This window comes from Sebastes fasciatus, chromosome 6 (assembly GCF_043250625.1).
Source record: "Sebastes fasciatus isolate fSebFas1 chromosome 6, fSebFas1.pri, whole genome shotgun sequence".
Lineage (NCBI taxonomy): Eukaryota > Metazoa > Chordata > Actinopteri > Perciformes > Sebastidae > Sebastes > Sebastes fasciatus.
Genome location: NC_133800.1, coordinates 28,911,971 through 28,929,462, shown reverse-complemented (window position 1 = coordinate 28,929,462; position 17,492 = coordinate 28,911,971). Strand labels below are relative to the sequence as shown.

At 42.6% G+C, this 17,492-nt stretch overlaps 1 protein-coding gene across 3 annotated transcripts in view; it reads left to right on the top strand.

Moving 5' to 3' along the window:
* The window catches only part of col27a1b (collagen, type XXVII, alpha 1b), an 84,292-nt gene that overhangs the window by 7,339 nt on the left and 59,461 nt on the right, over window positions 1–17,492 (top strand). For all 3 annotated transcript variants that reach the window (XM_074639016.1, XM_074639015.1, XM_074639014.1), the window contains exons 3-4: window positions 5,387–6,708; window positions 11,062–11,115. In XM_074639016.1, coding sequence (XP_074495117.1) covers window positions 5,387–6,708; window positions 11,062–11,115 — 1,376 coding nt within the window. The remainder of the gene's footprint in view (window positions 1–5,386; window positions 6,709–11,061; window positions 11,116–17,492) is intronic.

The following is a 17,492-nucleotide window of genomic DNA, read 5'->3' as shown; positions in this document are numbered from 1 at the left end:
TCCCTTCCTACAGTATTCATGGAATTGTTTTCTGTGCAAATTGAGCATGAGGTACATCACACTCTGCTCTCACGACACCCCATACTCTCAGTAGAAACATAAAAAAGTAGCTTAAAGTAGGGCATTCATTGTACATTCAACACAATATGAACAAAAAGATGTGGTTTATAATCATTTCTGAGCTGTTTTGGGACATTGATTTTGTTGGATCTAATTGGAAATGGTCCAATGAAAGTCCCAAACAAGCCTCACACCACTCTCTGATGTCTCATCTATATTATGATAAAGGTTTCCACCCGTCTCCTCTGATTCCCAAAGTCTTGTCTGCTAAATTGAAGTGCACTCTTTCTCATGTCGACACACATTCAGCTGCGCCTTGATGCAGTCAGCTTTCTGTTACACCGTTTAAAGACCCTTATGAGCATGTTTGTGTCTGGTTTTGCTGTCAGTCAAAAATCTGCCAGATCTTATATTCAATCAGAGCTTTTCCAAGTTTCTAGATGTGCTTTGATAATGTGAGCCACAGCGCTCCTCAATGATAACTGTTTCTGGGAATTTCTCAGTAATTCTGCCTTCATCAGTTGATATTTTCCAACCGCTGAGTGTCTAGAGACACTTACATTTTTATAGGTAAGGATGTGTTCATTTGCAAACCCTTAATAAAGCACGGTGCACTGGAAAAATACAAGATAAATACTCTATGTTGTCTGCTCGTTTCATAAGAAGCAGTGAAAAATCATGCATATGGAAAGTGTCTGTGCAATCACAAGCTATTGTATTCTTTCTGTTTGAGTGGTGGCCTAATTTAAGACCGGTGCACTGCAACCTTTCCTCTGCATTTATTTGCTACTTCTACATCTTGACCTCAGACACCAGAAGGAAACTTAACTGTCAATGTTCACAGGCCTTTAAATTTAGTCATTTTGCACAGTTACCATAGCTACACTTGCATAAGCTGCGTACGCATTTTCTCTCAGAAGGGTCATCAAGGTCAGCTACAGTGCAGCATCCCTGGAGCAGATTTGAGGGCTCAGATCTGTAGATCAAGGATCTCCAACCTTTTTCCCCTCTGAGAGCTAATTTGACAAAATGAAAGTGGCCGAGAGCTACTCATATCACCAAATTGTACATCGCCAATAACAGACTTAATTTCTGTCTTACTTTTATGATCCTTTAATAACGTTTCAGCCACTGCAGTCATCGCCTCCAAACATGTCATACTAGCTTGTCGGGAAGGAGGCCAAGTAACGCTCCAAACCTACTCTACATTTTCGCGAGGAAAAACTGTCATTGCCATTTTCAAAGCGGTCCCTTGACCTCTGACCTCAAGATATGTGAATGAAAATGGGTTCTATGGGTACCCACGAGTCTCCCCTTTACAGACATGCCCACTTTATGATAATTACATGCAGTTTGGGGCAAGTCAGAGTCAAGTCAGCACACTGACACACTGACAGCTGTTGTTGCCTGTTGAACTGGAGTTTGCCATGTTATGATTTGAGCATATTTCTTATGCTAAATGCAGTACCTGTGAGGGTTTCTGGACAATATTTGTCATTGTTTTGTGTTGTTAATTGATTTCCAATAATAAATATATACAAACATTTGCATAATGCAGCATATTTGCCCACTCCCATGTTGATAAGAGTATTAAATACTTGATAAACCTCCTTTTAAGGTACATTTTGAATAGATAAAAAAATGTGTGATTAATCACGAATAACTATGGACAATCATACGATTAATCATGATTAAATATTTGAATCAACTGACAGCCCTAATAAACATTTAAACAGGTTTGCAAAGTGACTTTGTGTTATAAAATGTATGTACATATACTACTTTGAACCACTCGCCGTAATACCAGCCTGCTTCCAGATGATGGCTCACATGTCTGTGCTGGAAATCACACCAGCATCCCCACTGTTACTGTTTGACACCCCCCACCTCTACATCTACCTCTACCTCTACCTTGATGCCATCTAAGCAGAAAGCAAACGGTTTGAATAATAATGATGATAGTAAATAATTCATAGGTAATAAGATAAAGACATACACACTGGGAGAGCACTCACAGATGTGAGGAATCGTGATGTCCCATTGCTCGCTCTGAGACTTTTTAAAGAAAAAAAATCATCCATTTTAATGTGGCATGGGAAAAGTGTAACTGAGACAACTTTTGACTGAGTTTCAGACTTTTTAGTAATATCCGCTGGCTAGAGGATGCATGAATGTGCTGAGTCAGAGGCCAGCAATGCACTCCCTGTTTCTTGAGAAACCCGGTGTAACCCAAAAACATATTTGGATGCAGAGTTGCTGGAAGTAATCTAGTTGTATTAAATGTTAAGAACCAGTCGTGTTACTTAGTTTCCAGCGCAAAGTTGAAGTTAAAGCTGCAGGAATGTTGAGTCTGCATTGACGGCGTACTAATAGTGGAAATGCATTAGTCTGTGCTTGTGTCTGCTTTGTGGGAAAGGTTGTGTTCTGCTATACGCTTGTTCTCTAGCAGTGCTTTGTCTCCAGGACGTGTTATACTCAGTTATTTTTTCTCCAGCTCATCAGGAGGTCACAAAAAAGCCGTAGGCGTCTCGTCTACCCGCTAAGATTTAGATATGCAGGGTAAGCCCTGAAAGTAGATCACAAATCACACAATGAAAGAACAATTTTGCTTTTCCTCATACCACATTAACAATTCAAACGCTATATGTGAAATTCAGCCCAAGAAAATCTTTGTTCTTTTTTTTCCTCCAGTTTCTGTTTGATGTTTCTTTTTTATGTGTGGGTTTTTCTATCGAGCTGACCTCCCACTGCCTGCACTCGCTGAGCAGGGTTTCCCTCCCCAACATGTCTAGTGTCTATACTTGTTTCTCTTCTGCTGAGCTGTAATTCATCATTTAGCAGTTTATTTCAGTCTTGCCCACATTTGTTTTATATTAGTACGGAAGAAGGCGGATGTTTGAGATCTATATGTAAGCGTTTAGTTTCCACATTGCACGTACTGTGAAGATTAATGTACTGTACTCAGGATATGCTGATTGGCCGGGGGATGATCAATTCTTCTTTATTTTCCAACCTTACTAAACTAAACTAAACAAAAAAGCTTTTGTTTGACATTACTGATGACTTGCACCGGTGCCTAACAATAGACAATGGTATAATAGTGGGAACATTTCCAGTCTGTTTTGATGTTTGAACCAAAACCAGATTTGACTTTCTAAGAGCGCCGAATGTTTTGCTTGCAAAAGTAATATCCTAGATTTAGCATAACCTTGGTGGTGTTGTTTCAGAGGTTCTCGGTTTGCGGTTTTGGACCACCACGTTGGGTTTAGGGGTTGAAAAGGACAGCAGTTTTTGGAGTTCAAAGATGATTTAGAGATTAAAAACATTATTTTCTTTCTCTAATTTGTATCTTTACTGTACCTGTTGTGAAATACTAAATTGTGTCAATTCAGTATCACAACCCGTATGCTCTCCTTTCTCTACGCGTATTGTAATGGGTGGTCACTAGAGTTGCAACAACTAATCGATTAATCGATTAGTCGTCAACTATTAAATTAATCGCCAGCTGTTTTGATATTCAGTCAATTTTTAAGAAAAAAACCCCAAAATTATCTGATTCCAGCTTCTTAAATGTTAATATTTTCTGGTATCTTTACTCCTCTATGACAGTAAACTGAATGTCTTTGAGTTGTGGACAAAACAAGACATTTGAGGACGTCATCTTGGGCTTTGGGAAACACGGATCGTCATTTTTCACAATTTTCTGACATTTTATAGACCAAACAACTAATCGATTGAAGCCAAATTCACACTACAAGATCTCAGTGCTGTTCACACTGCACAACTTGCTGTCTTGTAATCAAGAGTCTTGAAGTCGTTGTGGTTTTCACATTACATGACTGACCGGCGACAAGAGGTCACACACTACAAGATCTTTCACCGGGAAGAATCCCCGATGAGGTCTCCAAACTACGTTTTGTCACATAAACACACGCGAGAAATACACGATAAATGACATGATACCATACGTGTTCACAAAATAGCCTGTTTCCACCAGTTTCCACACCATTTTTACTATTTATTCCTCTCTGTTCCGTGTTGTAATTGCAGCACATACAGTAGGCTCCTATTGTTATAGGCGACCCCTCCTCCCCCAGGTTTCCCCTCAAACCGTGTCTCGCGTTCTCATTGGCTGTAGCTCATAGCCAGAGTCCCCAACAGGACCAGATATTTGGCATGCTAGATATCTGGAATGTGTCTGCGAGGCATCGGCGAGCCTCTTGGCTTGCTTCTTTGATAAGTTCGCTCAAGAGCCAACGCCGACTGGCCTCTGATCTGGGGCTTTTGTCGGGGAGCTCCAAAAACTGTTGGGGAGCAGAAAATCAGGGCTAAAGTCGTGTAGTGTAAGTCTGATCGAGAAAATAATCGACAGATTTATTGACAATGAAAATAAGCGTTGCAGCCCCAATTTCTTGTAAAGAATACTCTTGAAATAAAGGCTGTTTCTTGCTCCAGTGAAATGTGGATTTAATTAAACCTCACACAAAGCTGTGGATCCAATTAGGAGAAATATACAGTACTCACAAGACTGTAATGTGGGAAAATTGGCCACATTTTCCTCCCATGAGATGCAAGTAGCAAATAAAAACCTGCAGAAAACACCGCGGTATGTTTTCACGAGCTCGGGCCCCTGTCAGAGCGATCGTCTTTAATCAACAGATATTACTAGATAAAGTGAGATGGCTCTTCTGTCTCTGCACTAATACACGTCTTAGAACCCCAACTCTGTCCTCTCCAGGGATCGGCCTCCGTTTCCTGAGATTGCTCTAATTATGACTGATGTAACGATTACATAATTTGCAGCAACCTCCAAAACTAGATGTTGATGTGTGGCCCTATCGGAAATTCTATGCAGCCTTTTTAAATAGCTTTTGCCGCAGGATTTTCATTAGTCTAACTCTAAACTTGTGAACTCCCAGCTCGGCATCACAACCTAATTATATTACTGCAATTTTGTTTTTTGAGATTATACTTTGATGCAGATCAGTGCACTTGAGTGGGAGGTTGTTAATAGATGTGTTACGCAAATTAATACGGTATCCTCTTTTAAATAGCTTATTAAGTGCACATATAAAGTGAAATGTGTTATGCAATTAGCTTTTTCTTTTAATTTTGACATTTATATGTTAAAGCCCTTTGTGCTCTGGGCCTTTAAGTGTAAAAATTAAAGTTATTTAGGGGGAAAAAAGCCTAGAAAATGGTGCCTGCAAAAGACAAATACATATTCCCTTTGTGTTTTATAAACTTAGAAATATTGTAAAAAAAAAAAGTTAGTTCTTGTTCAGTATCTTTAGGTCACTGACTTCTCTCTCTTGTTTCTCTGAAGATGTGGATGTTCTGCAGCAGCTCGGGCTTTCTGGGCGAAGATCAGGCGGGTCGTCATCTTCAGGCGCTCGATCCATCCCTAATGGCATCATCCCCTTCAAGTCTGGAGTTATCCTCACCCCGAGGGCACGCGTCCAGGTGCCTCTGCGCACTGTTATCCCCACTACCTACAGCTCCACCAATCTCTCCCTGATCCTCAGCCTGTCTGTTCACCGCGTCAACAGCGCCTTTCTCTTCTCAGTGCTGTCTAAGAAAAGGAAATTGCAGCTCGGAGTGCAGTTCGCACCGGGGTCGATCCTGGTCCACGTGGGGCCGAGGAGCTCTGTGAGCTTCGACTATGATGTCCACGATGGCCAGTGGCATAGTCTGGCCGTGGATATCCAAGGCCACCGGGTGTTCTTACACACTTCTTGCGGAGAGAGAAGTGTACATGCAGATTTGCATTCAAAAAAAGAGGAGGCCCTGGACGCAGAGGGCTCTTTCCTGCTGGGCAAAATGAACCACAACTCGGTGCCGTTTGAAGGCGCCATTTGTCAGTTTGACATTTATCCCTCTGCCAAGGCAGCTCATAACTATTGTGATTACATTAAGAAACATTGCAGAGAAGCCGACACGTATCGGCCCGTGTTTCCAGCCCTGCTACCTCTACTTTCCACAGACCCAAACATCACTGTCACTCATATAACTCCACTGTCTTTGACAGAGATATCCAAAAAGGCCCAGAGACCTGCTTTGGCCTCGACTGAGGAAAACACCAGGACTACGATTCTTGTTCCAACTGACAGCTCGCTGATGCAGAACAAAACATCTGTGTATCAGACTGTGAGCACTCCAAAACCTGACGCTGTGGCTGTTTCTCCGCCGCTTCATCCGGGCTGGGAAAGTCTGTTTAGTTTTCTGACTCAAACTGCTTCTACATCTCTTAGGATCAGCAGGACGCAACCAAAACCCAAACCAACTTCACATGGCAGTGCTGGAGGGAACACAAAGGAAGGAGATACTAGTTCTCAGAAACCTTCTGGTGAAAGAATGGATTTACCTGCTTCGACCCGGCCGTCCGAGATGCAGCCAAACCTCCACACCACAGCTGCGTCCACGCAGGGGGCTCCTTCAAACGTCGACCTCCAGCAGAAACAGCAGTTGACCACAGTAGCTCCAAAGAAACCTGAGCCAAAGGTGACCAGCGTGCAGGATGTCAAACCCACCTCACTTATTCCAGTCACTCCAGCTGCAACAGATGGCTTTCAAACATTTGACCTGGAACCGACCCAGTTCTCACTGCTGGCTGGACCACCTGGACTAAAGGGAGAACCAGGACCGCCGGTGAGTGTGCGACCTCTAAACAAACACAACATACACCTGCTCCTGAAACCCGTGTTTGTCACACCTTTGAGCCACAATAAGTGCTTCTTTGTGCAGGAAAGTTATTTAATTTATGACCTGTTTACAGTATAGTGTTTTACGGTTTATTTTATGTATGAATAACTTTAGAAATAGGGCATTTGAATTGTAATAGATGCACGTTTTAAGTCTTGGCTGCCATATTTCTACGCTTTGGGCCAACTTCCTACATCACTGGATCATAATGATATACAATTATGACAGCTTGTTATTGAAATGCCTTTCTTTGATGATGTTTGTTTTGCTGACGTGCCTTTTGGTCGTGTGGTTTTGTGAATCTGGCAGCAATGCATGTCTGAAATGTTTGTTTATTTTTCGCAATGGTGTGTTGCTGTGTTGAGGATTCAGGATTGCTCCATTTCCCACATTTTTTTTTTACTTGTATGTGGTGTTAAAGGCTTTCTATCCCCGTCCAATTGTTGCTGATTAATGTGTAATTTCCTTTTTAGCAGCGGTGGTAGAAATAGTCCGGTTCATTGCTGGCCTGTGTCAGTTAGTGTTTGTGTGAGTGGGGGGGCTGGCGCGGAAGTGTTAGATTCCTCCGAGAGGGAGTGTGACCGCTCAGACAATGGATACTCTTAAAGTAGGGTCAAAGGTAAAAAAGGATAAAGCACTTGTGCACAATTATCCATTTAGGGTAAAAAGTGATTTTTCGCAATTTAAGCACCGCAGACTTGTTGGCATGACGTGCGGGAATTGTAGGAAATCGAAAATTGTCTTTTGTTTTCTTTAAAGGTTCTATAAATCGGATTCAGAGCATTAATATAGCAGCAAACAACTATTTACTATGTAAAGATAGAGAGGAGTAATGTCCACCTGAGCAGAGAATGAAGTCGCTTTAGCTTGTCACTGAAATAATAATAATAGCTGGTCCACCTTAAAGGTCAAGCCCACTTTAAGCAAGCGAGACTGGGCTGTTGTTGTCGTTAATTTCGGGGCTAACCCCCTCCACTTTAAGCTGCAGGTGACAAGCAAGACACGGGCACTTGGCCTGGGAGTTTATTAACCGACGGCCTAAACTGTACACACACTGCACCGCTACGTTCACAGAAATAACATTATATACCCACCGTCTGTCACACACGCACACGCACGCTCTCACCTCTCTCGGTCTCTCCCTACCGCACACACCGACACTCGCTAACGTTAACCACCCAATGATTAGGCCCGGCAGGCCACTGGGCTTGCAGTACACTGGCGGAAACCCTAGGTTCCCCCTCAGGTAAACACCGTTAACTCTATCAGCACTGTAACTGTTGTTTGCACTGTTAGCGCTACTAGTACCGTTAGCTACGAGCAGCCAGCTCAGCTGTCTCCATATTGAGAGTTGTGTGGAGGCAATAGATATGCTCTCAATTCCATATGGAGAAACTATAAAATCCATCCATCCATTATCTGTAACCGCTTATCCTGTTCAGGGTCACGGAGGGGCTGGAGCCAATCCCAGCTGACATTGGGACGGGTCGCCAGACTAAACTTTAAAATGCAGACTTTACAATTTTTATAAAGAAAGTTAAATGTATAATCCATTAAAAAATATTCTCCTCTGACAATAACATCCTCGAATGTTCAACCACATGGAGTATTACATTTCAAAACACAGTTCTGATTATAGGTCGGAGGTTTTGCATGTCTGTAAAGAATCACAACACAAACTTCACTGTTAAAATGGTTGAACCGAAAAGTTACTTGTAGAAGAGAATCCATTGGATCATCTTGAAACGGCAGAGTAAGACTGACATTTCAGAGTTCAGAGCAGTCAAAGTATTTCATCTCGTCATTCACCAGCCAGTGTTGACTGTAGACTGTATACATTCATGTGGGCCTGTCAGACACTGATCCTCTGTTGAACATAAGATGGTTACCCACATTTTCCATTGTTAAAAGGACTTCTCTGTCTTGCATTGGGTCATGTTTGACCCAAAAGAATGTTTTAAGTAAGGCTTTGCTGCTTTGGCAGCGAGAGAAACCACAGCTCTGCCCCCGGAGCCCGTTTCTTTATGAGAGAGAAGTGCTGTAACCGATGCCCATCAGTCCCTGGTGTATAGTAAAGGTTACCTTCATGAGGGTTTTCACTGTTGTATTGCTTGTTAAATGTTTTAATATGAAGTCTACACAGATTGCTGAGTCAGGCATGGGTTCTGACTTATGTTCAGGCAATTTTATGTTGTCCTCTGAATCATTTTAGCGATGGCTAGAAGCACATTGTTGAGTTTTTGAACCCCCTCCACTGGGATTGGGTTTGACATTGGTGGGCCATGGTCTGTTTAAAAAGACATAAGTTTCAACTGCTCACAAGAGCAGGATTGTCTTTGAAAGTAAATGCGACAGAGACTACTGCAACTTTTTTTTTTTAAAAACAGCATGACAGCTCTGATGGATAACATAAGTGCTGATGAATTATTCAACAAGCCTACGCTCTGAAGAGGGGAGGATGGAAATTGATGACTAGATAATCAAGTGAGGTCTTCAGTCTAATGGAGGGGTTGTTCAAAGAAAACCTTTTGGGGTTCCCGTCGGCTGTCAACACATTGATCAGCAGCCGAATTGTATTGTTTTAGGGAGGCACAGCTCCGAAACGCTGGACGGATCGTTATCTTCGCCGACACTGACCTAATTAACCCGGAACGGGCCAGACGTGACCAATCCACAAGTAAATAAAGTTTCTGTGTCAATGTCATTATAAGTTTTCACTTACATTTATTCAGTCATGGCTGCCGCTGCTCTGATTTGTAGTGCCCATTACCTTAAGATGATTCCAATACCTCAACCAGTGAAGTATACAGGCTTTTAATTAGTGGTGTGAATCACAAGTTTCATCATGTTAATCGATTCTTTGGACAACGATGCGATATTTGCTGTTATCACAACGTCTGACACAATTTCAATGCGATTCAATTCAGGGGCCTGCGATGAGACGATATCATATGCCCATTTAACCGTTAAGTCAACGAAAGTCAGCGTTGGGCTCGCGCTTGCGCTCGCTCTACATAGACATGAACGAGCATCGCTCAAAACAGTGAGGCGACACACGTCAGCTAAAACCACAATATCACTCTATATTTCACCTGCTTGGCAGTAATGTTAGCTGACCAGACGAAGGTCTCTCCATGAATCACTGCTGATCCTAGTGTTGGCTTTTCCTGCCTCAGCCTCCCGACCGCGGCCAGAGGGAGACACCGGCACCCGGTCGGAGACTGTTGCAGCTCTAGTGGAAAAGTTGCATTGGTGCATCCTTTGCCTTTGGAGAGAGCGATGATCTGAACTTTGCAGAAGTGCCGCCCTGAATGTTTTGCACCACTGGGATTTTACACCTTGTTGCTGCGATACTTTGATTTTTAATCTTGTTTGTAATAGTTTAATAGCTATTTCTGACAAAATAATCCCAAATTATGACTCGAACCTATCAAATCTTGTTTAGAAAATTGTATAAATTCTATAAAGAGGTGAGCTCCAGCACTGCCTTTCTGCCCACCCCAGCAGGGACTGCAGCTCAAACAGCTTATCATGTGTGTGGACAGCCTGATGATTGCAGTCTAAAGAATCTAAAGGTTGCTGAAAGCATTTTGGCTTTCAGAGTGCATGCTGGCTGAAAGGGTATAATTATAGCTGTTGGACCTGCTGTTCAAGTCAGACAAAAGCTCTCTATACATACATCTGACATTATTACAGTAGCCCAATTTAAGCTGAATTGCCTCGAGCTGTTTTTAAGGCCTATTTCCTTTTTTCCTCTGTCTTTAACCTTGTGGAGCCATGGGAAAATAAGTAACAATCAAACGTCTCAAAGCAAACTCAGGTTCCTCAGATTGACCCCTCATTAGATTCGACCTTTCAGAGCTTTGCTAATCCATGTATGAAATTGTTTTAAAGCTAGCTTATGCCCATAATTAATGTGATTGGCTGTGGCTGGAACCAGTGCCGACCCGCTTGCCAGTGCAATGAGTCAGCCTTACAGTCTGTGCGCTGTTGTGGGTTTTGGGCTCAAGTTATATTGGCTGCGAAGAGACAGGACTGTTCGAGCCTCTGACAGGACATCCCCATGTCTGCCAGCATCTCACTCACTCAGTGCTTTCTCTCACCTAACGTCATTTGATGAAATCAGAAAAAAAAAGCTCAAGATGTATTTTCAGATTTTACTCTGAACACTTGAAACTCTCTTTTACTATTCAAGGCTGTTCCATACTCCCTTGAAATGTCACGACAACTCTCATTTGCAACCCGTATTCATAGACTCGCTTCACTCTGTCCTTGACACATTTTATATTTTCTTTTTAGGGCCTTCAAGGACTTCCAGGGTTGCCAGGAAAGCCAGGAAAGAGGGGCCCAAGGGTGAGTTTCTCCCAACCAGTGACAAGTTTCCCAATTTACCTCCCTCTTTTTTTTTTTTTTTTCCATTACCACTTCTCATTCCTCCTCCAAAATCTCCTGAAATGTCTTTCACCGTATCTTAATGATGCTTTAATCATGTCTTGATCTGCATTATACTGAGATTACACCATTATCAGCACACTGATATGCACGACCTCTGCAGCATTTTGATCAAGCACTCAGTGACATCTTTGGATTACGGCGCATTATTCAGCCAGACGTTAGTTTGCTTTGGCTCTGGGTTTGATCAAGCTGTGCTTCTCTTGCTGCCAAGGTCCATTTGTAAAGCTGGAGAGCAAACAGCCCCATGCTACAAATCTGCGGCTTGCCAATGTAAAATTAATTGAGCACATATGGTAGGTATTAGGTGGACATAAAAAAATAAGGTAACTTTTGTGAGTCTATATATATATATATCCAGAAAAGTACTTATTCTATCCCATACACAAACAACTGGTACTTAAATTAGGCATAGCTCCTATGTTAACATCGGTGAATGCTTCTAGTGTGTCCTCCAGTGCCATATCTCCCATTCTGGGGCTCAATGCCATGTCTACAACTGTGAGCTCCTCATGGAACCGAACCGAGTGAGAGCAGATGTTATTTTAAGCTCATGTTTTCAGAAGAAATATAAGAATAGAGAAAACACGGGGAGATGATTTGTCCCGAGGGACGGTTTGTTATTTTAATGTCTTTCTAAGACCTTTAGCTGATGGTTGTATATGTGCGTAGTTCACAACCTCTTCACCTCCCTTATATGAAAATGAACAAAGCAGAAGTTGTATTTGGCACAGTTGCTGAAATAAGCATGTCGGAATAATGAAAAAAAAATAGAGAGATGCACATTTTGGTTGCTCTTTTGCAGAGCTCCTGCTGATGTACTCCTGCAGAGGACTTGCGCTACTGAGGAGTGTGCATACGAGCTACCTGCCGCCGCAGCCCGTGAGACTGTGCCCCCGCGGTCAGGTCTCAGAGGGGGTGGGCTGTGTGGGAACCCAATCCCTTTAAACAAGGAAGAAAGAGGGCTTTGTCCCCATCTTATTAAAGGCATTTAAGACCCTGTCTGGAGCTCAGCAGCTCTGTGCAGTAGTACACCAACCTCTATAGAGTTCATTCATCATCAAGCTCTTGAGACCCAACTGCGGGCCACACCGACTCGGAGCGAAAAAAAAAAAAAAAAAAAGGACCCGAGGGTGCAGTTCAAGTTTTTGCTGATTGTTTTCTTGAACCATCAGAATTTTCCTGGATAGTTCACGTGATTAGTAAGAAATACCTTGCAGCTACACACACATGATCTACAGAAAGCTCTAAAGTGGACTCTGCTCTGGGCATTGCTTGTACAAACAGTAGGAATAAAAGCGACATTCACTATACAGTAGTAGGGGATTTTATATTTTAAACATGCCATAATTCCATATGCGGAAAGTTGATTAACAAACTGCTTTTTTCTGTTTGTTTCCCCTTTGTCTTTCAAATGTATGCCTTAAACCAAAAGTCCTACTGTAACATAACTTAGGACACAGTTGTACAATTTGTGTCCATTTTTCAAGGGAGACGTGTTGAACTTTAAGTATTTAGAGATTAATCAATTACTGGAAAAAAGGCCAAATGTGAATTTCAATCCTCGGTAGGGCTGCACGATTATGGCCAAAATGATAATCACGATTATTTTGATCAATATTGAGATCACGATTATTCATAGATTTTAGGGACAAAATATTTTTATTGCAATTTCACATTTAGATATACAGATCGCTACGTTCACTTCCACGTTGTTCTACATTCCAACTGTCAAAAGTTCTGCCGACGTAAAACCAGCATGTGGCGGCTGCACATGTGTGTGTGACCGGCAAAGACTCAGATATATGAGATTGCTGAAAACCGGCTGGCTTTGATTGGCTGCTGATTGACGGTGCATCTCTAGCTGATAGTTTAGGAAGCGCTTGATTTATGCAGAAGAGTTTTCTATTAGCGGAGCACACATTTTAAACATCAATATCGCAGTTGATCATGTTCATTTAATTGTGTGAAGCCAAAAATCTTGATCGCGATTAATATTTTATTTATTGTGCAGCCCTAATCTTTGATACTGATAACAGTTAACAGATGTACTTTCACTGACATGCACCAAATCAAAATGTTGTGTGAGCTTAAGACGGTAGAACAACATTTAGTCTTATTTGTTTGTTAAAGGTTCTCTATATGATATTCAGAGCATTAAAATAGCAGCAAACAACTATTTGCTATGCAAAGGCGGAGTAATGCCTACCTGAGCAGAGAGTGAAGTCGCTCTCCCTCTGTGTGTTGTAATCAGAGCTTCTCTGTGCTTTGTTGACATAGCCGGGCCGGCTGTGCATGCTTTTTAGTGCATGTTAGTGCACTCATGGTGGTTACAGCTGATAACACCGTTTCGACCCATGGCAATCGTCGCGGAAGCGTATCACCCACCTTACGGTCCCCCCACCCCCCGGTTAACACTGTTAGTTCTGTCAGCACTGTTGTCGTTGTTTGCATTGTTAGCACTGTGCATATTACCGCTATATTGAGAGCCATGTGGAGGCAGTAGAAATGCTCTGAATTTCGAATTTAGCACCTTTGAGTTATGAAGCATGTCATTTTTGCCCTAATTTGTGGGAAATCATGCAGAAACTTGTGAATAGAGATGGATCATGAATCATATTTTAGTTGAATATAAATGTACCGGAAAGACTGCTGAGGAGGACAGTACCAGAAGATTTGGTAGCTTTTGTTTCGTGAAGTGAAAAAGCCTCAAGAAATTGAAGATGTGCGATAAATGTATTTTCCTCAGGATTGTCTGATTTGCAGTGAGCAACTCTAATCTTCGGAAGGCCATTATCTCTTTTCACTTTCACCTTTCAAATCAGATTTAGAGAGAGTTGCACCAAGATATGATCTGAAACAGATAACAAAATATGTGAACAATGCAACCTGTGTGGGGCATTCTCACTCATCACAAAAGCTTTAAAGCTCGGGGGTGGCACAGCACCATTACGGCTTTACCTCTCTGACAGTGAGGTGTCATGTGTTAATGAGCGCACAGTCTCAGCGCTGCCACCACCGAGCATCTCGTACACGTGAGAGCGTCCACGTTCCTCGACACAGCCATAAGCCCGGCAGAGCGCCGGGGTTCACCCGGCCCTGAAGGAGAGGCTTGAGAGCGGATCAAAGAGGGCTTTGTGCAGAGAAACGGAGCGGCCAGCGTGCAGTCAGTATGTGATCCTGGGTTTTCTGTGAAGTTGAAAACATTTGCATAATTGCTTTAAGAATGGTTGACACTATTATGACTTGAAATATGGACTCAGTGGGAGCTCTGTTTTATTTTTTTGCAGGTGGTTGAGTGGTGCAGAAAACTGAACTGATTTATGTATGTTGTAGAATTGAGATTCTTCTGAAATGAATTGCATATGTAGGTACAAATGAGCGGTCTCAAAGGCTTGATTAAGTTCTTCTGTCATTATTGGCTACACTGAAGGTTTCCACTATTTCTAGTGCTAAAGCTAATAGGGAGCACATTTAGAGAGTTAAAGTTAAGAGGCAGGAGGTTCACAGATGATGTGAACATCAACATCATTAATTGTTCTTGAGCATTGACCATTAAACCGTGAACATCTGTAAATGTCTAGATTTGGAAACCTTTAATCTACACAGTCTTTCATGTATTACTTAAATGTTAATGTACTGTAACAGTCATTTAACCCAGTTAATAAACATATTTGCTGCTTTTGGTATGTGGTATCACCTCTGGTGCAAAGCAGATGATGCATTTTATATTTCATGCTGCAGCAAGAGTAGTTTGTTTTAAATAAGTGCAGAAAATAGAAGAGCACCACTTTCAGAAACATGATTCATCAACAGAAAACCCAAGGTCCCAAAGTCCGATGCACTTTGTACTGAAGTCAATTAATTGATCTACAAACAATTAACCAACAATTTTGATAATGAGTCCTTTATTAAGCAGAAATGACAGACACTTGCCAGTTGAGGCTTTTCAAATATCACCATTTGAACATGTTTCTGAAGTCCGCCGTTTGAAATGTAGTTTCAGGACGTTTTGGAGGTTCACCATCGACCTGCACCGATTGCTCTCGCCTCAGCTCCCAGCACCGACACACCGCACCGGGCTGCACTGTGATTCATTTATTTCTCTAACCGGACTTTTCTCTTGTTTTCTCTTGGGCTGAAAGTTTGGCGCTCCCTGACATCTGGTGGGATTCCGTGTAATCCACTGCATTTATTTCACCTGAAAATAAAAAAATAAAAGGTGGGGGAAACTAAAAGACAAAATGAAAACACTCAGTTAGTAAGCTAAAGCAATGAATTACGCGTGCACCTGCACAAGCTTGGAGGATGATATATGACCTGCAGCTTCTACTATTGTCATACGCCATATTCCCATTTTAGCAACTGCCTTTTGTTTTTAAACTTTGAGCACAAAATGAAGTCATTTGTCAGAAGAATTTTGGCAAACAGTGTGGCTAATCAACATAACGTGAGGAAATGACTCAAATAACTATGAAATATCATAGAAATGCCAAAATACACTGGATAGATTAATAATGAAAAAAAAAGGCAGACTAAAGAAAACACTGGCTGCTAGACGCAACCCCAGTCGCACATCTGGCCGCGCCGTTTCTCTGAGAAGAGAATTTCTGATCTTAGGGAAGCAATTAGCACTTAGTTAGCACCAAGGATCTTGCCACAATAAAAGAGTTAAGGTCCTTTTAATATACATTATATGGAATAATCATCAGGCTAAAGACATAGTTTCCCTCCAGTGCAGTCCAGCGAAGGTGTTAGCGGGTCTGTTCAGGGTTAATGGCCTATAAAAACAGTAGCGCTCCACGTGTCAGTCCTGTAAAAGTCATTGGCCCACATCGTAAACCCTGACCACAGCTCTGGCATACAGGTGCCCTTCATCTGCAGGCCTCAGCTGTGAGTGTGTGTGTGTGTGTGTACGTGCTGCTGACCTGGGTTTACATTAACGCTCATGTGTATTTGCTGGTGATTTCTATACGCTTTCTTATCAGGAGCTCTTTTCAGTAATTAAGCAAAAGAGGATCTTCATTCCTCTTCTCACCCACACAAAGATAGATGGACAACGTGTCTCATTCTCCCCATTAGGCTCGTCTCCATTGGGATACCGCCCGCCCACCTTGTCATCGGCGCCGTGCCTCCTCACCTTATGTACCGCAAGAATGCAATTTGTAATATTCTGTCCAGACATCCCCCTTTTTTCTATCGGTCTCCTCCTCCCTTTGCTTCCTATCTTGAGGATAACGACTTCCATACGTTTTAATAAGGAGAGAGTGGAAAAGGGGAACGCTCTGAATAGAAGAGGAGGAGGAAATCTGTAGATGAGCTTCTGTTAAGTGTCTCCACATGTCCAGCATGGAGCGGCTGCGAGAGGAGAGGTCTGGCCAGTTCGAGAGGAGGGGAGCTGCTCGGGCTGTTCGACTCCTCTTCACAGTCTGATACTTTAGCGCAGATAAATAACAGAGACGGTTTGGATCACCCAACCGTACACTTACACCTCTTGGCCTCCTCCGTCTGTTTGACTCAGAGTAATCCTATCCCTCACTCTCACCTCCAGCTCGGGGTGGGGGGGGGGGGGGAGCCTTTCTGGAAAGTCTGAACAACTCCGAGAACGGGCTGAAGATACAGTAGCTTCCTGTTCGGGCCATCTGAACATGTTTCAATGCTTTCAATTTTGCCGGGGAAGATTTTCCATGCTCAGCGTTTCGACCGTTGAACCGAATGCTCCTCACTTGGATGCCTCAGGAAGTTGTGGCTTTATTTTTCCAAACAATCCCTCTTTGCAGCTTGCTTGAATTTATAGTCCCCTTTTTTGTCTTCTCTGCTCCTGTGCGTCCAGCCACCTGGCCCGACTTGCAGGAGATAGTCCTTTTTGATAAAGCATTTGGCACGGATGGCTCAATGAATTACATCTAAGCACGTTATATATTACAGACACCTACAGTTTGTGGCACAAAGCCATCGGAGAATATGGTGTGATGGATGAGTGGCCTTCACTCTGCGGGACCCCAGAAACCAGTGGAAAAGTGTAGGGATGAGGAAAATCACATCCATATGTCATAACTTGGACGGGCGGGCTGACAGGCGAGGCAGGCGGGAGACGCAGTACGTCTCACGAGGCACCTATACACAAACACAGAGGGACCTCGGGGCACAGCTGACCTGTCCCGTAACGCAGACCGTATATACAATATGCACATACATCTGTAAAAACCTCACATACAATACTAACTCACCCTTCTTTGCTGCTGAAATGGAGGCCTGTTCCGTGACCCAGATGATCA